Raw genomic sequence first — 14,995 nt, 5'->3', positions numbered from 1 at the left:
ATAGCGTATTAGTAAATAATTTGCATTGATACAGCAACTGGCTAATACAAGGTATCTTAGAAGGCACTCTGCATATTGTTTTTTTAATTGACACCATACAGAACTGTAGAAATCATGCTTTGAGAATAGAAAACAATTTTAACTACAGCATTTCAGCAATTTCAATTGGATTGCTTTCACTATTTCCTCTCACTGATGATTTAGCTGATGTTAATAAATGCTACACAAAGTGGTGGGATGCTTTGAATTTCAATGCCCACTTAACATTCGGTAAAAAGCAGCTACAGTTCTGCACTTAAGCCACCCACCAACCAGCCCACCGCCTGCTGAATTACGACACCACTCTTACGCCTTCACAGACGACCCTACAACTCTACAGCACATAATCTAAACCAGAGCTACTAATAATTCAGCAGTAGTAAGAAGAGATTCTGGGGAAATGAGTGTGGAGCAATGCGGCATGGACTGTAAGTTCTCATGGCTGTTGAAAACCCCTCTCCGTGTTTAAAGGAACAGTTCACTCAAAAATGTAAATTCTGTCATCATTTGTTCACACTTATGTCGTTCCAAATATGACTTTTTCTTCAGTGGAATGCTAAGGGAAAAAGTTTTTTTATTTTTTTTCCAGGCCACACATTTCCATGCAATTACAGTGAATGAGGACTAAGCCTTTTAAGCTTCAAACGGTGCAAAAGCACAATAATAGCAGTCCAAATGACTTGTGCACTATATTCTACATATGCAGTCACAGTTATTCACTAATAGCCCTGCAGAGGGCAGTTAATCGCAGTGAGTTAGTAAAATTGAAAAATGAATTAGTCTGATTCGTGAGCTACTCATTTAGACCTGTTTTGTGAACTGAATCAAATGATTCATTGAAAAGATCAGACTCAAAAGAACGATTTGTTTACAAATCGTTTACTGCAAACTGACACTGAAAACCTGAATCACGATCTGCTTGCATATATAAGAAAACAGTGCTGCACTTAAATTTCTTTTATGAAACTCTATGGCGCAGTCCAATAGGTCAAACTCAATCTTACATAATATTATCACATGGCGCAGCTGATTGGTTCTTTTCATATCAGCAGCCAATGTGCTTGCTGCTCAACATTCAAATACTTGGCTAGTAGCAGATGCAGCACGCTTCAGAAACCCTCCACCTTCCCCAGCTCCACCTGTCTAGATCTGCTACGGGGTGATCATGTATGCTATATATGGGGTTAATTCATATATGTTATATGTGCAGCAGCAGTTTTTCTTAAAGCAGAATGTCTGTTAATGTATTGACAGTTTTAGCCAATGTTCCCTCTAAGCTGCGCGCGCACGGCCACACTCTTCTTCCACTGCGACCGCGCAGAAGAAATAATATGCCACACACACGCATAAATGAGTTGGGAAAGCCATTTGATTAAATTCTAGTAAAAGCGAATGAATTGCAATGCTCGGATAAACCGCTATAGAGTTGGTGTCGCTATAGAGTTAGAATCGGTGAATGCGGTTTACAGGTTTCATAGAAAGAGAATGATGTGCGCCAAATGAGTCGCTGTAGAAACTGTATATTTTAATGTTTGTGGACGAAATAGCTCAACACGAGAGCCAACGCAAACGCAATGACATGTGAAATAAAATGTCATCATGTATTAAAGAAGAGTGGCTTGATTAAGTGCTGGAAATAGCGGATGATGGGCACAGAACGGTAACAAAACTCTGAGACATTTACAGTCACACACAGGTGTATTGTGCAAACTGTACTTCATAGGGATGTTTAGATAGCTACAGAACAATTCACGTTCACGTTTTTTTAAAATATATTTAACTTACAGATCTCAGTTTAAATACTTCAGTTTGTTTTCTATTCTATTCTATCAGTTTAAATGTTTCAGTTTGTTTTTATATTATATTATATTATATTATGTTAGGCCTATATTATAAACCTAATAAATAATTGACCTTGTTTTTTAAATGGAGTCTCTTATGCTCATCTAGGATGTGATCAAAAATACAGAACCCCCCCAGTAATATTGTGGAACATTACTGTAATTTCTAATATTGGTTTCCTATATTAATATACTTTAAAATATAATTTATTCCTGTGAAGCAAAGCTGAATTTTCAGCATCATTACTCCAGCCTTCAGAAATCATTCTAATATGATGATTTATAATCAATGTTGAAACTGTTGTGCTGCTTAATATTTTTTTTTTTGGAACCTGTGATACATTTTTCTTTGAGTCTTTGATTAATAAAAAGTTAAAAAGAACAGCATTTATTCAAAACAGAAATCTTTTCTAACACTATAAGTCTTTACTATCACTTTTTATCAATTTAACACATCCTTGCTGAATAAAAGTATTAATTTCTTTAAAAAAAAGAAAAGAAATACTGACCCCAAACTTTTGAATAGTAGTGTATATTCTAACACAAAATTTCTATTTTGAATAAACACTGTTCTTTTTAACTTTTTATTTATCAAAGAATCCTGAAAAACATATCACAGGTCCTAAAAAAATATTAAGCAGCACAACTGTTTCCAACATTGATTATAAAATCAGCATATTAGAATGATTTCTGAAGGATCATGTGACACTGAAGACTGGAGTAATGATGCTAAAAATTGCTTTGCTTCATAGGAATAAATTATATTTTAAAGTATACTAAAATAGAAAACTTTTATTTTAAATTGCAATTCACAATATTATTTTGTGAAATAATATTCAGTATTTTTTATCAAATAGATACAGCCTAAGAATAAGAAACTTCTTTAATAAACTTTACTGATCCCAAACTTTTGATCGGCAGTGTATTATACTGTAAAGAAAAAAAAATGTTTTCTTAGGTAACCTAAAATGTACATCATTTAGTCAAGGGTCAAATCAAATATAAATAGCACATTAAAGTTAAAAGTTACACACTTTTTTGCATGCGCGCCGTACAGGTATGGTACAAAGCAGGGGTTCTCAACCTTTTGCAAGCTGGGCCCCCCCAAAGCTGGTTCATTGCAGTTGGGGCCCCAGTGCCCCCCCCCCCCACCACCCACCACCCACCACCCACACCACCTTGCATAGATAGATAGATAGATAGCCCTAGGCTATTATTTTTAGGCCCACATTATTATTATTATTATTATTATCATCAGTAGCGGTAGGTAGGCCTATTATCATTACTAGGCTATTGTTATAATTGGCAGTAGCACCAGACTTCTAATGTGAGCTTGCAGACATTATTATTATTATTATTATTTTTATTATTATGAGTAGTAGTAGGCCTATCATCATTACTAGGATATTGCTATATAATTATGAGGTTACATGCTTTATTGTTGTTGTTGTTGTTATTATTATTATTATTATCATCAGTATAGGCCTATTATCATTACTAGGCTATTGCTATAATTGGGAATTGGCACCAGACCTCTGATATTAATTTATGCTTTATTATTGTTATTATTACTAGGCCTAATTGTAGGCATCATCTGCATTTTTTACAGAAGCTTGCAGGTAGGTGATGTTAATGTGAGACCTGAGCCTGCTTTGTCTTGCAAAGATCCTCAAATCTTGGCTCAATGTTTGATAAACATAGCCTCAAATCATCCTCGATTTGTGCACGATTGCGGTATTTCGTTTTGAGTGCAGTCACTTTTGAGAATCCTGCCTCACACAAATATGTCGACGCGAAAGGAAGGAGAATCTTCAAGGCGACGTCACAGAGTTCAGGATATTCCTGCATCAATGCTGCCCAGAATGACGAAAGAGGGCAGGAGCTAAAGAGTTCCTTCAGTCTACTGTCACTCTTCAGCTTAATAAGCTGTTCCTGCATATCAATTGATAGCTCGTTTGCTGTGCAAATAAATTATTTGTTCATATAAATAAGCAAGAGTTGCTGTATAAACTTTTTAATATATTTTGTATTACTATGTCAAATTTTAGGGGTTGATGGCAATATATTCTTTCATTGTAAGAGGGTTCTGCACTTTACCCTACTTATATTTATAAAAAAAATAAAAATAAATAAATGACAGCTTACATGCATCTAGTCTGTTGATGAAGCCATGTCTCAGGTCACATGTGAATTATGGATCGCCTTTTCACAGGAAAAGGGGAAGTAACCAATGGCGTTAGAGATAACAATTAAAACAGCAAGCCCCGCCCCACGACTGACAAAAATAGAAGTGTTCGCGCCAGTGTTGCCAACTTAGCAATTTTGTTGCTAAATTTAGCAACTTTTCAGACTACCGTAGCAACTTTTTCTTCGAAAAGCACCTAGCAACAAATTTAGCAATTTTTTACATTTATTTGGCAACTTTTAGCAACTTTTGATAAGTGACTCAGACAATAAAAAGGCACACATTTTCCATCCAAATTACACAAAAAGAAGAAAACCAAAGATGCCTAGCAGTACACACATCACGTGCATTAAGTTAGCTGCTATTTGCAATTGTTCAATTTAATAATAATAATAATAACTGTTCATTTATGATACACTATGTTAGCTTGTACTTGCGATTGTTGATCAGTTAGTACGCTGTAAGAAAAATGGAAAAGATACTAGTAAAAAACCAATACAGAAAATTATTTCATATTAATATAGTAGATTGTGCCTTATTTTTACAGACTTTTCTTGGAGTGTATACTAACTAACTACTAATACACTGCGTAAAGCATAATTGTTGAGAATGTGTAGTATTACTAGTTTACTAGCGATTAAAAACTACTTAAATTAATTAATTGTAATCATTCAAAAATGTGTAAGTGTTCAATAATTCAATGTATCTAAAATAGTTATTTATATTTTAATATTTTATTATGCATAATATTTTACAATCTAAATTAACATATATAAAATATATATTTTTGCTGAGATTTGATGATGTGACAATTTTGCGCCGTGATTACGCAATGACGTAATCGCGCAATGACAACGACATTTAGCAACTTTTAGCAACAAATTGACCTTCCTTTAGCAACTTTCTCTGAAAATTAGTTGGCAACACTGGTTCGCGCGAGCAGGTGAGAGAAGATCGAGCGCGAGGATGTGGGGGATGATCACGTGCGCGCGAGTGTTTGAAATTAGCTCGCGGGCTCCAGTTTCCTCGCGTGTAGATCTGTTTTCCTCTCGCGGAAGTGATTTAGTGGTGCGCTCGGTTATTAATGGCATAGATTTGACGCCATAGATAATCCTCTTTAAAGTACGTCGCGAATTGTTTTCTCATTGCTGACAGGTGCTCAGACGCTGATTGAAATAGGGAGGAGAAATCGTGTGATGTGCCTGCATCAGTGATGAAGTCTGCAAGGCCGGGGAACATGTCGCAGTTCCCTCGACTGATGCGGCCATGCCTGAGGTCTAGTTCTTGTGTGGAGGCGTGCACTTTGTCTGCAAGGAGCAAAATATGAGTTTGAGGTTGAGGCCGTTCAAGCGGTCAAATATATCGACCAAATAGGACAGAGATGCAAACCACATGCTAGTGTCATCCAGATGCTTCGCCAGATCTGATTTGATTTCTGTCAAAAAGCACTTCACCTCCTCTCGCAGCTCATACAACCGCTGTAACACCCGCCCCTATGAGCGCAGCACACACAAATAAACTAAATTGACATACTGCAGTTAAATTTCAAAATGTGGTGTTTTTATATTTATAACATTTGAATACAGTTCAGCAACATACATCACACGACCAAGAGAGCTGACAACTGACCATCACTTAATTTACCATCACCTCACGATTGAAAATGTGACACTGATTTCATATGACGGTTCAACAAACAAGTTAATAATATTAAGTCACTTACATTTTAGACGAAATAATGACTGTTTTGGTCTATTTTAGCAACGAAAATAGATCCGATGAATCCAAACAAAGATCACAGCATAGCGCATCTCACAGCAACACTCAATCGTGTTTTGAATGATTCAGTGTTTTGAACGAATCGGTTGAGTCAAAGATTCAATGACCCATGCACAAACATCTGTCTCATTCTCGATGAATCGGCCGTTTGAACGAATCGTTTGAATGAACGACTCAATGACTCGCTTAATAAAACCGCTTATCACCTGCATTTGCGCTCACTATCGACAAACCAATCAAATTTGTTAAAAACTTTTTTTTTTTAAATCAGTCCAAACACATTTTAATTTTTATTCAGGAGTTATGTATATACAAAACTATAACTTTTTATGACAGTAGTTTAGTGATTAAAAAAAAATTGCAAATTTTTTTTTTCAGGTTTTTTTCCCTCCCATCCTGTAGCCTACTCGCGCCCCCCCGGGAGAGTGTCCGCGCCCCACTGGTATAAAGAATGTTTTTTTGCTCAGGTGGCCGAAATGTCTGCCCAACAGAGAAAAGTTTTGCTCAGCAAGAAAAAAAATGAGAGGGAACATTGGTTCTAGCTCTGCCGCAGCAGCAGCAGTGTAGCAAATCTATCCTGCAAAGACCAAACACATTAACATTGTCATGTACATTACCATGCTAAACCCTCCAAAACTTATCATGACAGAAATTTATTTAATTAAACTGCAGCCTTTGCAATTTGATAATCACACTAAGCCGTACATGAGGGTGAATAAATAATGAGAGAATGTTTTATTTTTAGAGGAGCTATTCCTATAAGTGCAAAGGTGAGAGAAAGAAATGATATGGTTCTTGTGGGTGACATGGTGTTTACACTGTACCCAATGAGGGATGAAGTTGTTAATCTACAATATAAAGCATGAGGTGTTCCAGACTGCCACTGACAATGGATCTGGTTTGGGGTCCGATAGGTGCTCTGTCGCCTTATTTACAAGTGATATTCCTTTCTTTTCCAAACGACCCTCTATAGAATTTTCGAAAGCGCTGAACACTGTTGGCACAATGTTGCGTTTCCTGTCCAAAACAAGCACAATGAGATGGTTGGCTGACATGAACAATAAATATGGCAGTCCGCTAGATGACGTCACAATGTTAGGGAGTTTGTCACCTGAGACGAGTGAAGCAATCATCTTGACAAAGGTGACTGGAACTCCTCAGCATTTCCCGAACAAGCTTTGACTTTACCAGCCATTTACTGTATGTTAAGGTCATTACAAGAGGCTACTTTTGTAAAACTAGCATGCCTGTATCCCTCGCATCTGGCCTCCGAGCGTCCCATATATAGCCTGAGTAAATGTTTTGGCTGGCAGAGGAAAGCTGTTGAAACCCTCCCCTGAATCAGATGCATTCCTCATGTGATAATACACAGCAATGTCAATGAAACTTGGGCAGTGTTTGCCATCCATCACATCTGCGCTTTGGAACATAACAGTCCGCAAAAAATTAAGCTGCCCCAGTGATTGGGTTAGCAGCCTCTCATATCAATTATGCTGCGGTTTGTTGAAGCTTTCAGTCCGTCAAAACTCTAGGTCTGCGAGAGTCAGATGAGAATACAAGTTATCTTGGCTTGAAGGTGGGAAATATGCAACAGCACAGACTGTTTTGTGAGTGAATGGACTATGGGAACACGGGGGAATGACATTGTGAAATTCATCTCTGAACCAACAGTGGATGAAATCCATGCGTTTAAAACTTTAGATGTAACCGGATTTCATGTTTTTTAAGAAAAGTATATTATATGCATTTACATGCACTTCTTTCAACTATGCTATGTATGCTCATCTTTAAGAAATGTTTCCCATGTTATGTCCACAATCGGGTTCTGTTCACAAAACATAGTGAGGTGCAAGTTGGATAAGTGACTGATTTGAAATGTTCTAGTGAAGTGCATGGGAGATTTGATTCAAACTGATTTTGCAACAATAGCTTTAGCAATAGTTTTTCTAGGCTAATTTCAAAATGCTCTAAGCATAGAAATTTTACAATTCTGATTTTTCCATCTCGTAATTTTGACTTTTTCTTGGAATTCTGAGGTTTGTTTTTTGTTCTTTCTACCACGGAATAAAAAATAAAATAGTAATTGCAACCTTCTTATCTCATAATTCTATTTTTTTTTTCTTGCAGTTGCACGTTTATATCTCATAATTCAGACTTTCCTTCTCAGAACATTGAGTTTATATTGCAATTCTGAGTTTATATGGAACAATTTTGATGTTTTTTTCTCCCAGTTGCGAGATAAAAACTCTGAATTGAAAGGAAAAAAGTCAGAATTGTGAGATAAAAATCAATTATCTTTTTATTTTTTATCCAGCAGTGGAAGCAAGGTTCCATTTATTCATCTTAGACGATTCTTTTCACTACGCGTGTTGCTCTGTTTGCCATGGAATATACAGTGCTGCCTTAGAATTTGTCCAAAAGAAGGCATAATCATGCTACCTCCCTTTGGAAACAGCTTTCACATCAGGAGTGTCCCTTATGGTGCTTTAAAATGCTGCCTACATAGCTAGCTCACAAAGTTTTTGAACAGAGCCTTACAGACCATCTGACCTCTAAGTGTGAACGTGAGGTCTCTCAGGTCTAGAACATATGCGTAATCTCTTGTGCCTTTACATTTTTTCACGGGTGAGTGAATAATTGGCTTGTTTCACTATTATTGTTAATATTCTCTGTTGTCCCAAATTCCATGGCAGTCCTACTTGTCTACTTGGCCTGTATTCATTTTCCAGGAAACCCCTTTGTATAAATACTATCTTATTCTAATCGATTTCAGCTCAAATTCTATTCATCTAAATCAAGCAATTAAAAAAGCATCTAATATAAAATAAACTGGGACATATTTCAAAGCTTTTTTGGGGGGGATTTGAAGAAGGACATTTTGAATCCAAACCCGAATTTACCATGTTTAAGCATTTTAATTTGATGTTTTATGTAGTTGTTTCTCAAAATGATTTATAGTCATAAATTACATCACTTACTATTTTTTAAATTACTGACTTAATAATTGTTCTCAGTTGGTTTACCTAATTCTCTTTTAAGTTATTTTAGGCTAGTTGGGACAACATTTTGGGGAATATTGTTGATCTAACGTGTATTTTTATCTGCAGTAGCTGTAAAGTAATTGACATTTTTGGTTGCTTACCTTTGCAGGCGCGTCTGTGTGAGATGGCCTTGGTCATGTCTCTGTAGTAGCCTTCCTTACAGTAGTGGCAGTGCCGTCCGGCTGTGTTATGTCTGCAGTTGAGACAGACTCCTCCACTCCTCCGGCCCGATAGCTTATACAGCTCCATGTTGAAGCGGCAGCGGCGGGCATGTAAGTTACAGTGGCAGGCTTTGGGAGAGATGGGCATAAGGAAGAAAAATTAGAGAGCTGTTTACCAGCCACTGAATTCTCAGAAATACATGATCATGTCTGTCTGCATTTAAAAGACATTTTTATACATTCCATTTGAGAGCTTTAAAGAAATAGTTCACGCAAAAATAAAAAGGTACTGAAAATTTGCTAACCTACAATGAGAGTCCAAACAGCTGATAAAAGCATCACAATAAACAATAAGTCATCAACACGACTCCAGTCCATCAAGTAACTTCTTGCGATGTGAAAAGCTGCGTGTTTGTAATAAATCCACCTATAGGATATTTTAACTAAAAACCATTGCTTCCAGCTAAAATGTGAGTCCTCTATCCATAATATTGCTTTCTTCAGTGACAAAGTTGTCTTGTTTGAATAAGGAGAGAAATATGCACAGAGTGAGCACTGTTTACAAGCCAAAACAGTGTCTTAATGATGGATGTCTTTCTTACAAACATTCAGTTTTTGGCTTTACAAGATGTTAATTGATGGACTGAATGGGGTGTGTATTATTGTGATGTTTTTATCAGCTGTTTGGACTCTCATTCTGACGGCACCCATTCACTGCAGAGGATCCACTGGTGAGTGGGAAATTTCTCCAAATCTGATGAAGAAACGAATCATTTATATCCTGGTTGACCTGAGGGTGAGTACATTTTCAGCAGATTTTCATTTTTGGTTGAACTATTCCTTTAATTGACAGGAAATTGTCCTAGTAAAGGGCAAACGACTAAGAGATCACATTCCCACATTTTTACAAATGCTTATCTGTAAAATACCCATGACACACATATTCACCCTCACAGAGTATCATATATTTTATTGAACAACCATACAATTACTTTATTGCCGCAGTATTCTTCGGGGCATGTCGCTCCTGCATGTACAATCTAAATCTGATGTGATGTGAACTGATTTAGGTGGTGTTTTCTGTCCCCTGGTGATCATAGAAGACCCTTAACACAGTGGGAGAGAGGAGAGGCCAGAATCATCGAGACGTTTGACTAGTATCCTGAGAGAGCTTTATTATTTTAATGACATCACTGGATCTCTGGGCTTCCATCCATTTACAGCATTTCATTAAGAGACAACAGCTTCATAAAACGACTCGCTCCAGATCCTGTGCTCTCACACACACCTGCTCAAGGCTTTGACCTCTGACCTCTCCTGGTCCGATCAGCCATCTATCTATCTATCCACCATTATGTTCATTCTGTTTCTTAATTCTGTTTGTTAAATCGATTGTTCTATCTATCCATGGCAACTCCATCCCTGATATACAACTATAAAACAACCTGTAATAACCATAAAAGAGAACAAACCACAAAAGAGAAACAATATTCCTACTTCTACACAGATACTGCAGCCACACTCACACCTGCTGAGGAGTCTAGATGTTAGTGACTAAATAGGGACATGGACTGTCACTCACACATACACAGGAAGGAAGTGTTAAGCAGCTGTCATGTTTTATTGCGCAGACACCTAGAACACTTCAACCACTCAGTACAGTGATGATAACACACCAGGCCTTGACTATATCTCTCCCTCTTTTACACACTATCTTCCATGATACTTCTGATAGAGACGCAATTTTCACTTTTTAGAAGCATTAATGTGTTCATACATAGTCAAATCAGTTTTGAGTTTTGAGTGATAAGTACAGTTATCTTTTTCAGTGGAAAAACACAGAACAAATTAATATTGCAACACAGTAGAATTGAAATGAACTGCTCTCTTTGCACCAGCTCCAGGCCACTTTCTCCTTCTTCCCCCAGTCCTCTGAAAAGAATGAGCATGTTTTTCCATTATATTATCCTAATTCATTATGATTTTATTTGCGCCGCAATTCTGTCCTCTCACTCAGCAGCTCCGTATTTGTGTAATGTTTGTCAAAACATTCCATGCACATTAAATGCTTTTGTTTTTACTCTGCTCTCTTCTGATATTATCACAATATCATTACAAATGTCAGTTAATCAGACTTTGTGAAGATGATTTATTATTGGTTGCCTAAACTGGTTGGGAACGGAAAAAAGTCTGGTAAATTTGTCATTCATCCAGCTCATTGTGGAAAGCACACCAAGCTACTTTTTGCATTTGAAAGACATCCAGCCAAGCATGGCTCCATTATTTACAACAGAGACCAGCTCCTCTCACTACGGAAGCCTTGCAGGGTTTTTGGGTGAGTGACTGGTAATCCTCAGAGAACTGAAAATCTGAAGCAAGAGGTGTAGAAATGGGGCGAATTATCAGGCTAAACTGAGATGGTATAAACATGGTTAAATGAACTGAATCCTGCCATTAACATCACCACTGAGTGCTTCCAAATGGTGCATGTGGACCAAAGAGGGCGGATAAATCCGTAAAAAAGACAGGCTATCGGTGCTTGCACATACTTTTAACAGGTGTCCAGAATATATGCACACACACACACACACACACACACACACACACATATATGATCATATACATATATTCAGATTTATACATCATTTAAAAGCTGAATACATAAGCTTTCCATTGATGTATGGTTTGTTAGGATTGGACAATATTTGATACAACTATTTGAAAATCTGGAATCTGAGGGTGCAAAAAAATCGAAATATTGAGAAAATCACCTTTAAAGCTGTCTAAATGAAGTTCTTAGCAATGCATATTACTAATCAAAAATTAAGTTTTGATATATTTACAGTAGGAAATTTACAAAATATCTTCATGGAACATGATCTTTACTTAATGTCTTAATGATTTTTGGCATAAAAGAAAAATCAATAATTTTGACCCATACAATGTATTTTTGGCTATTGCTACAAATATACCCCAGCGACTTAAGACTGGTTTTGTGGTCCAGGGCCACATATACGTAACAGTATACAGACTGCTTTTAGAGCTTGAACTACTGGTCATTTCCACAGCATGTTTTTTCCATATGATGGAAAGTAACAAAGCTTCCAGGAGAGGGACTGTACAATAATAAATCATAGTTATCTATGCAATGTTTCTGATGGCCTTAGATAAATGTAAGCTCATAGGAAAAGAAGACTCATTCATGAGTCACTTGTAATCTAAGTGAAGTGACTAATATGGTCATTGATATGATAAATTGTCATGTGTGAGTCGAGAATAAATATTTAAGTGGAAAGGAGTGGACGTACAGTATGTGCTGTGCTTCAGGCTCTTGCTTTTGTCATTCTGGATAATAGTCAAAAGTCCTGTAGGAAAACATAATTTGAGTCGCTACCAGCTATTTGAGTAGCTTTGGGGGCTTTTAAGGTCAAATTAAAGTATGGACTCATTTAGCCAAAGAGAAATTCATACTATATATATTTTTATGTTTATTTTTATATCATACACTATATATTTTATAGTGGGTTAATTTGTTTTTCCAGTAGCAAGCTAGTTTTTTCCAGTGAGTGTTGGTCAAACACTACATTGTTTTCTTTGTTATGTCTGAGCTGAGAATAATCAAAGGTTCACCTCAACAGTCCTCTCTCCTTTTCTCTCATATGTAGTGCTGGAAAGTTTGAATCATTCTAGTCAATCGATTCACCTGAACAAATCTTCCTCTCATGGTTTGTGCTGGACTGTCTGATTCATTCTAGTGAATCAGTTAAACAATTCTCTTTCTTGCATAGACAGCGCTGAAAAGTCTGATTTATTGTAATGAATTCAGATGGTTCATGCATTGAAAAAGTAAGAAAAAGTAAAAAATGATTCATGACTCAAAACCCTTTTCTTTCTTTTTTTTTTGATGTAAATTATTGTGTATTTGTTGCATTTAGTATAAATTTACCTGTTCAACTTAAATACTGTCACCATAATTGAGTTCATTCAAAACCAATATCTAAAAATCATCTTTCGTTTCTTATGTTGTTGATTTATAAATATATATATATATATATATATATATATATATATATATATATATATATATATATATATATATATATATATATATTAATTCCTTAAGGAACCCTTTTTCTAAAACAGAATGAAAAATTTTGAGTTCAATTATTTCATGTTAATAATAGTATTGCATTATAGGCTCAGAGATCACCGTTATCCTCTCACAACTGAAACGCTCTATTTAAACCAGGTTTGCTTCTTCTCATTTTTAAAATCTTTCCTCTCCCGCGTGGCCATCTGGAAAGGCCTGTGTTCGCCCGAGAGTGCTGTGATGTAATGACGGGTGAGAATTAAGGGGGCGTTTCCGTTATGGGCCCTGCTCTGTAATCGTTTGCCAACACCAATTAGCGGGGCAATCGGACCTCCCTGCTTTTTTGTTTGTGTAACTGCTTGCCACTGTTGCCTAGTGAAAGTGATATACAACGTCTCAACAAATACGATCAAACCAAATAAAACCACAGCGTGCGCTCAACTAGCAAAAGACAGCAAAGAGCTTATTCTTCCACTAACTGGCTGTGAAATTGCTACTGCATTCATCGCATAACATTGCACATTTAAGGGGAGAAGTTCTTGTGACCTCTGAAATGGCATCATCATTAAGCCTGTTGAAGTATTATTGGATTACAGGATTAGAAGTGCACTGTTAACCTGCTTACTACTTCATTTAATGTGATGTTTAATGATGTGAAAAGCCAATATGTCTATGTATATATATATATATATATATATGTATATATATATATACACACACACACACACACACACACACTAATACATAACAGAAAAAGTTTAATTAAATATAACTAATATGAGCGTAAACACACTTATATTGTTGTCTTATAAATAAACATAATGTACTGTAATTATGTGTATTTATATATTAAAATATGTATTTTATATGTATTAAAAATTATATGTGTATTTACACACACACACACATATATATATATATATATATATATATATATACACACACACAGGTGCATCTCAGTAAATTAGAATGTCGTGGAAAAGTTCATTTATTTCAGTAATTCAACTCAAACTACTTCAGTCTGTGTGCATTGAATTTATTTAATACACGAGTTTCACAATTTGAGTTGAATTACTGAAATAAATGAACTTTTCCACGACATTCTAATTTATTGAGATGCTCCTGTATATACAGTATATATATATATATATATATATTTTTTTTTTTTTTTTTTAATATGTATTTATAAATATATATTCAAACATAATAGTTTATATTTATATATAAGTGTATATATTTACACTTTATATTCTTTTTTTAAATATTTTTTCTCTTATTTGAATATATATTTTATATTGTTTATTTTTTAATATTAATATATTTGCATTTATATAGTATAATTTCACACACACACAGTTTTACACTTGTTCACGCTAATTTGGCCTCTTAAGGTGTTGTGAATCTTGGGACATCTCAAATACTCAATGCAAATAAATGATTTGACTCCAAGAGACTGTAAAACTGTATAATTATCCAATCAGTAATGTCCAGGTCTCCAGTATTTTATGAATAAATATCGCTAGTACACAATGCCAATGATAACACCATGTAATGAATAATAACACATAATAGCCAGAATATCTCTGGCCATTTCTCCTGTTTAAAGAGCTGGAACGGGCCCAGGTTATTCCGTAAGGAGTCCGGCTGGTACAGTAACTACGCTCCACGCTCAGAGGGAAGCGGTCCAGCTCTTCTCAGAAACATAACTTGTTTCTCATGGCCTGTGTATCTTCATGTCACACTCCTCGTAGAACCCCTGCGCTGTTATTAAACTTCCAGGAGGCTTTCTGAATCAAAATGGCAGTGAGTATATGAGTCCTTACAGTAACCGTGATTTGTCTGCTTGGGTGGGCGGCGCT

General features: G+C 35.9%; 1 protein-coding gene and 1 long non-coding RNA gene across 3 annotated transcripts in view; one reads left to right on the top strand and one right to left on the bottom strand.

The window, feature by feature from the left end:
- Positions 1-11,057, top strand: part of LOC131536898 (uncharacterized) — a 33,132-nt gene extending 22,075 nt beyond the window's left edge. The window contains exons 1-4 of one of the 2 annotated variants that reach the window (XR_009270118.1): positions 4,972-5,008; positions 8,995-9,157; positions 9,727-9,842; positions 10,147-11,057. This is a non-coding gene — a long non-coding RNA (uncharacterized LOC131536898). Of the gene's footprint in view, positions 1-4,971; positions 5,009-8,994; positions 9,158-9,726; positions 9,843-10,146 lie in introns of those variants that run through there. The other variant, XR_009270119.1, reaches the window with a different exon arrangement.
- ntn1b (netrin 1b) overlaps positions 1-14,995 on the bottom strand; it is a 61,599-nt gene that overhangs the window by 24,217 nt on the left and 22,387 nt on the right. The window contains exon 3 of the mRNA XM_058770071.1: positions 8,987-9,175. Within this exon, the coding sequence (XP_058626054.1) occupies positions 8,987-9,175 (189 nt within the window). The remainder of the gene's footprint in view (positions 1-8,986; positions 9,176-14,995) is intronic.

This window comes from Onychostoma macrolepis, chromosome 03, assembly GCF_012432095.1.
Source record: "Onychostoma macrolepis isolate SWU-2019 chromosome 03, ASM1243209v1, whole genome shotgun sequence".
In the NCBI taxonomy this organism is placed as follows: domain Eukaryota; kingdom Metazoa; phylum Chordata; class Actinopteri; order Cypriniformes; family Cyprinidae; genus Onychostoma; species Onychostoma macrolepis.
Note: the sequence above shows the minus strand (reverse complement) of the source record. Positions and strands in the feature narration are given on the sequence as shown.